The sequence below is a fragment of the Triticum aestivum genome, chromosome 7B (assembly GCF_018294505.1).
Source record: "Triticum aestivum cultivar Chinese Spring chromosome 7B, IWGSC CS RefSeq v2.1, whole genome shotgun sequence".
Lineage (NCBI taxonomy): Eukaryota > Viridiplantae > Streptophyta > Magnoliopsida > Poales > Poaceae > Triticum > Triticum aestivum.
Genome location: NC_057813.1, coordinates 473522725 through 473528585, shown reverse-complemented (window position 1 = coordinate 473528585; position 5861 = coordinate 473522725). Strand labels below are relative to the sequence as shown.

At 46.5% G+C, this 5861-nt stretch overlaps 1 protein-coding gene across 1 annotated transcript; it reads right to left on the bottom strand.

Moving 5' to 3' along the window:
* Positions 1-3172: 3172 nt before the first annotated feature.
* Positions 3173-5396, bottom strand: LOC123161050 (cytochrome P450 84A1). The gene is made up of 2 exons (XM_044578904.1): positions 4423-5396; positions 3173-3931 (listed from the first exon to the last, which is right to left on the bottom strand). Exons 1-2 carry the CDS (start codon positions 5326-5328, stop codon positions 3302-3304), a joined length of 1536 nt encoding a protein of 511 aa, XP_044434839.1. The 5' UTR covers positions 5329-5396; the 3' UTR covers positions 3173-3301.
* Positions 5397-5861: the final 465 nt, after the last annotated feature.

Here is a 5861-nt window from a genome sequence, read left to right as displayed (position 1 = left end):
AGAACGGAAATATTTTAAGGATATAATAATAGTGATACTTCTCATCATTAGTAAATAGGGTGGCTATATCATTCAACTTGGTAAGATGTGCCACAACAATTTCAGATTCAAGGCCATAAAAAGGATCAGATTCAACTAAAGTAATAATTCAGGATCAACAGAGAATTCATAATCCTTATCAGTAACACAAATAGGTGAAGTAGCAAAAGCAGGGTCGGGTTTCATTCTAGCATTAAGAGACCGCTGCTTCCATTTAGCTAATAATTTCTTAAGATCGTATCTATCATTGCAAGCAAAGATCTCCCTAGCAGCTTCTTCATTCATAACATAACCCTTAGGGACAACATGCAATACATAATCATTGGGAGAACCTTCATCATCACTATCATCAATAATAGCATTTTCAATAATTTCATTCCCCCTAACTCTAGCAAGTTGTTCATCAAGAAATTCACCTAATGGCAAAGTAGTATCACGCACAGAAGTAGTTTCATCATGCATAGTAGAAGTGGCATCATCAATAACATGCGACATATCAGAATTCATAGCAGTAGCAGGTTTAGGTGTGGCAAGCTTACTAATAACGGAAGGAGAATCTAGTGCAGAGCTAGATGGCAGTTCCTTACCTCCCCTCGTAGTTGAAGGCAAAATAGTAGTTCGGTCGTCTTTCAAGTTCTTCATAGTGATCAACAGATATAAATCCCAAGTGACTCAGAGAATAGAGCTATGCTCCCCTGCAACGGCGCCAGAAATTAGTCTTGATAACCCACAAGTGTAGGGGATCGCAATAGCTTTCAAGGGTAAAGTATTCAACCCAAATTTATTGATTCGACACAAGGGGAGCCAAAGAATATTCTTGAGTATTAGCAGTTGAGTTGTCAATTCAACCACACCTGGATAACTTAGTATCTGCAGCAAAGTATTTAGTAGCAAAAGTGGTATGATAATAAAGGTAACGGTAGCAAAAGTAAAGATAATTGTTTTTGGGTTTTTGTAGTAGTTGTAACAGTAGCAATGGAAAAGTAAATAAGCGAAGAACAATATGTGAAAAGCTCGTAGGCAATGGATCAGTGATGGATAATTATGCCGGATGCGATTCCTCATGTAATAGCTATAACATAGGGTGACATAGAACTAGCTCCAGTTCATCAATGTAATGTAGGCATGTATTCCGTAAATAGTCATACGTGCTTATGGAAAAGAACTTGCATGACATCTTTTGTCCTACCCTCCCGTGGCAGCAGGGTCATAGCGGAAACTAAGGGATATTAAGGCCTCCTTTTAGTAGAGAACCGGAACAAAGCATTACCACATAGTGAATACATGAACTCCTCAAACTACGGTCATCACCGAGAAGTATCCCGATTATTGTCACTTCGGGATTGTCTGATAATAACACATAATAGGTGACTATAGACTTGCAAGATAGGATCAAGAACACACATATATTCATGAAAACATAATAGGTTCAGATCTGAAATCATGGCACTCGGGCCCTAGTGACAAGCATTAAGCATAGCAAAGTCATAGCAACATCAATCTCAGAACATAGTGGATACTAGGGATCAAACTCTAACAAGACTAACTTGATTACATGGTAAATCTCATCCAACCCATCACCGTCCAGCAAGCCTACGATGAAATTACTCACGCACGGCGGTGAGCATCATGAAATTGGTGATGGAGGATGGTTGATGATGACGACGCCGACGAATCCCCCTCTCCGGAGCCCCGAACGATCTCCAGATCAGCCCTCCCGAGAGAGATTAGGGCTTGGCAGCGGCTCCGTATCGTAAAAGGCAATGAAACTTTCTCCCTGATTTTTTTTCTTCCCGAACATGAATATATGGAGTTGGAGCTGAGGTCGGTGGAGGTCCAGGGGGCCCACGAGATAGGGGGGTGCGCCCTACAGGGGGGCGCCCCCTATCTCGTGGACAGGCCCTGGGCCCCCTGGTGTATTTCTTAGCCCAGAAATTCTTATTAATTCCAAAAAGTGCCTCCGTAGATTTTCAGGACATTCCGAGAACTTTTCTTTTCTACACATAAAACAACATCATGGCAGTTCTGCTGAAAACAGCGTCAGTCCGGGTTAGTTTCATTCAAATCATGCAAGTTAGAGTCCAAAACAAGGGCAAAAGTGTTTGGAAAAATAGATATGTTGGAGACGTATCAGTTGCTATTCTGGTGCACTGGTCCTATGGGCCTTAGCACGACGACTTCCCGACTGTATACTACAACAAGTTGTGCCCGACTCCGGCGATGGAGGGGTGATGATGGAGGCGCGCCTTCGGCTCGCTTCAGTGCTTGAAATCGTCGCTAGGTGGTCTACGGATCTGGATGTAATTTTTATTTCTGGTGTTCGTTGTACTGCCATAATTGAAGATGAATAGATTGGAAGTTTTTGCAAAAAAAGAACATTATCCCTAATTGATTCTTTCCTAGGAAACCTCATTACTTTGATTTTATTTTAATTTTCATTTCATTTTATTTCTTCTTAAAGGGTAATAACATTATCAGTAATTCACTCTTTCCTAGAAAACTTCATCATTTTGATTTTGTTGTAAATTTTTATTTTATTTTCATTCTTCTTAAAAGGTAATACATTACCCAAACTTCATTTTTTTTTATTTTTCTTTCCTGTTTAAGGATAATACTAACGCCAGTAATTCATTCCTTTTTAGGAAACTTACATCTTCATGAAAATTACACTATTGTATACTTATTCTTGCATATTATTAAAAAAGCAATTTCTGTGCAATTGTGTCGAAATGTTCAGGCAAATCGATCGCCTTTATACTCATGCAGGTGGAGCATTTGTAGTCCTCTACACCTTCCTTCTCCAATCACATGTGACACGACTCACCTACATCTGCCATGGCCTATCAGTCTTCCTTCCAAACGCCTTTGGGAATCATGCAAGTCAGCGGAGAGGAAGGGAACGCGAGAGATCCGCGCCTTTGGGAATCATGCAAGTCAGCGGAGAGGAAGGGAACGCGAGAGATCCGGGTCGGCGAAATCTCGGTTGTTGCCTCCGCCAGGGGAGGAGACAAACCCTAGGTTTTTCAACAAGGGAAAAACTATTATGTAACTTACCTTGCATGCGACGTGGTTGCCATTACTAGTGGATGCTGAAGCACTTAAAGGAAACGATGAGCAAATGGAGGAAGGCGGTTGCACTCTCCATACTCCATGGTGCGTACTTGTGTATCATGTGTTTGTATCTAAAGCCTCACACGCAATTTTATGGCAACTAGTTCCACCTACAATGCGTCACAACAAGAGCTCGATGTTCTAATTAATATTACAAAGGACAAGTGAGCCGGGGTGTGGGAACCGCATAGAGTCGTGTGGCGCGGGACACGGTGACACCGTTCATGTCGCTCATGTCGAGCTCCGTTGGTTTCATGTCACCGGGTAGCTTCCAGTTGAACCCATGCACAAGCTGCGCGATGGCAAACTCCACGGCGTGCTGACCAAGCCCCTGTGCTGGGCACGAGCGTCGACCCGAACCGAACGACAATAACTCATAGCAGCCACCCTTGAGATCCAGCCCGGTGGCTTCCTCATCTGGCATGAACCTCGATGGTCGGAACGTGTCAGGGTTCTTCCACGCCTCGCCGTCATGGTTGATCGCCCACGCGTTGATGAACACACGGGAGCCGCTGGGCACTGAGTAGCCACCGAGGACGCAATCTTTGGTGTTCCCGTGGAGGTGAATCGGGATCGGTGGGTGCATTTGGAGCATCTCCTTGATGACACACTTGAGGAAGGGGAGCTTGCCAAGGTCCAATTCGTCAACAATCCGGTCAAGCCCCACATTGTCGACGAGCTCCTGCTGCAGCCGCAGAAGGATGTCAGGGCAATGAATCATCTCTGCCATCGCCCACTCAATGGTGAACCCCACCGTGTCCGGTCCACCGAACAACATGTCCTGCACCAACAACATTATTCAGACAAACAATTACGTAGTCAATATCATACATATACGTCTTTCCTTTTTTTTTTGCAAAAGTCATAGATATATGTGTCAAAAGGGAAATATGATGATCTTCTTTATTGGTAAGTTGGCGGCCATCTTCTTCGATCATTCACCAGCTAGTAGTTAATCATATATTTCTTTCGTCTCAAAATAAGTGTCTCAATTTTTATACAAAGTTGAGACACTTATTTTGTGATAGAGGGAGTAGTATTTTGTAAATCAAATGCAACAAAAAAAACTTCATCGACCTAAAAATAGTAAAATTTTGAAGAGAAGTGAGTATATAGCTACAGCGAAATATACTTTTCGCGAAAAAAAAGCTACAGCGAAATATACGGTATGATTGGAATTTATAACTACTTTGGATTCCTGGGAAATTTTGAATCGTAGTACGAACAAGTACTATAACAAACACGCACTACAGCGAAAGTTTGAGTACTTACCATCATCATGGCCCTAACGTTGTCGCGGGTGAAGCGGAGGTCGTCCTCCCCGCTGGCTTGGTTCGCATCAGCGAGGAGCGCGAGTAGGCCGTCTACCATGTCAGCGTCGGCGTCGTCGGGGTTCTTGCCCCTCCTCACGTGCTCGTCAATGATCTTGTCCACAAACGTTCCGAGAGCGCCGCGCACGGTGCGGAGGCCGCGGTCGAAGCCCCGCCGGCCCATCCAGCTAAGCCAAGGGAAGAAGTCACCGACGTGGAACGCTTCTAAGAACTTGGAGAACTCCTTGAACATGGGGATGAACTCGTCTAGCCCTTGGACGTCCCGCACGCCGAAGGCGGCCCGGAAGATGATGCTCACGGTGTGCTTGAAGATGAGCTCGCCGAGGTTCACGGCCTCGCCGCTGGACCTGCCGACGGCCCTGGCGAGCTCCCCGTACCCGTCGCGCACGGCCAGCCAGGTCTCGGCGCGCCGGCGGCTGAAGAGCTTGGTGACGCACAGCTTGCGCATCTGGCGCCAGTAGGGCCCGTCGTGCGCGAACGCCATGTCGGAGCAGCCGTAGGTGAGGTAGCGGATGACGATGGAGGCTGGACGGTACCAGAAGTCGCTGTCCTGCGCCTGGAGCACCTCGCGCGCGTACTCCGGGGTCGACACCGCGAAGACGCGGAGCGAGCCCAGGCGGAGGTGCAGCAACCCGCCGTACTGCTTTGCCAGCGCCGCCAGGCCACGGTGGGTCAACTGGTCCGCCATCATCATGTTGCCGATGATCGGCAGCGGCTTGGGGCCTGGAGGGAGCGGCGGCGGGTTCAGCCGCCGTCTTTGCAGGATGACCAAGGCCACCGACGCAAGAAGAAGCCAGATGAGGGGATCGTGCAGGCACTCCATGGCGATCTTTGCAAAGGCCGCCATTGAAAGTAGTCGGCAACTTACGAAGTTACACGATAGTGATACTAGCACTAACTACTGCCTCAGTAGAAGAAGAAGCTTGGCTGTTAATCAGTGAGGAGAGGATGGGCTTTATATATTGTTTGTTCAGCGTTTCTGCACGCACATGTATGTGGTCGTTATCATCGAACTGTCAAATGCGTCTCTAAATTTCATATAAAACTATCTTCCAAATCGAACTAGCAATTCCCGGCCTCTGCCTCGTCCACCTCTCTCCTCGCCATCACCGCCCAGAATCAGCGGCGTCGCTTGCGTCCTCCTGCACATGCACATGCACCTACACTGCTCGCGCAGGCGCGGCTCGTCCTCGTTGACCCACAGCGCCATGCCCCCCCTGGAGACTTCTTATCTGTATTCTATACACGTACACGCATCCCAAATCTCCCCAGAATTTGAAAAAACTGTCACCATCCTCCTCATCTTTACCATCGGTAAAAGTATATCAACCTCATATGAATAGCGGAATCCTTGCTGCCAGCAATCAAACACTTTTACAT

Coding starts and splice junctions, on each gene's coding strand:
- LOC123161050 (XM_044578904.1), bottom strand. CDS start 5,328: ATGGCGGCCTTTGCAAAGATCGCCATGGAGTGCCTGCACGATCCCCTC. Junction 3,932..4,422: donor ACGTTAGGGCCATGATGATG/GTAAGTACTCAA, acceptor TTGTTGGTGCAG/GACATGTTGTTCGGTGGACC.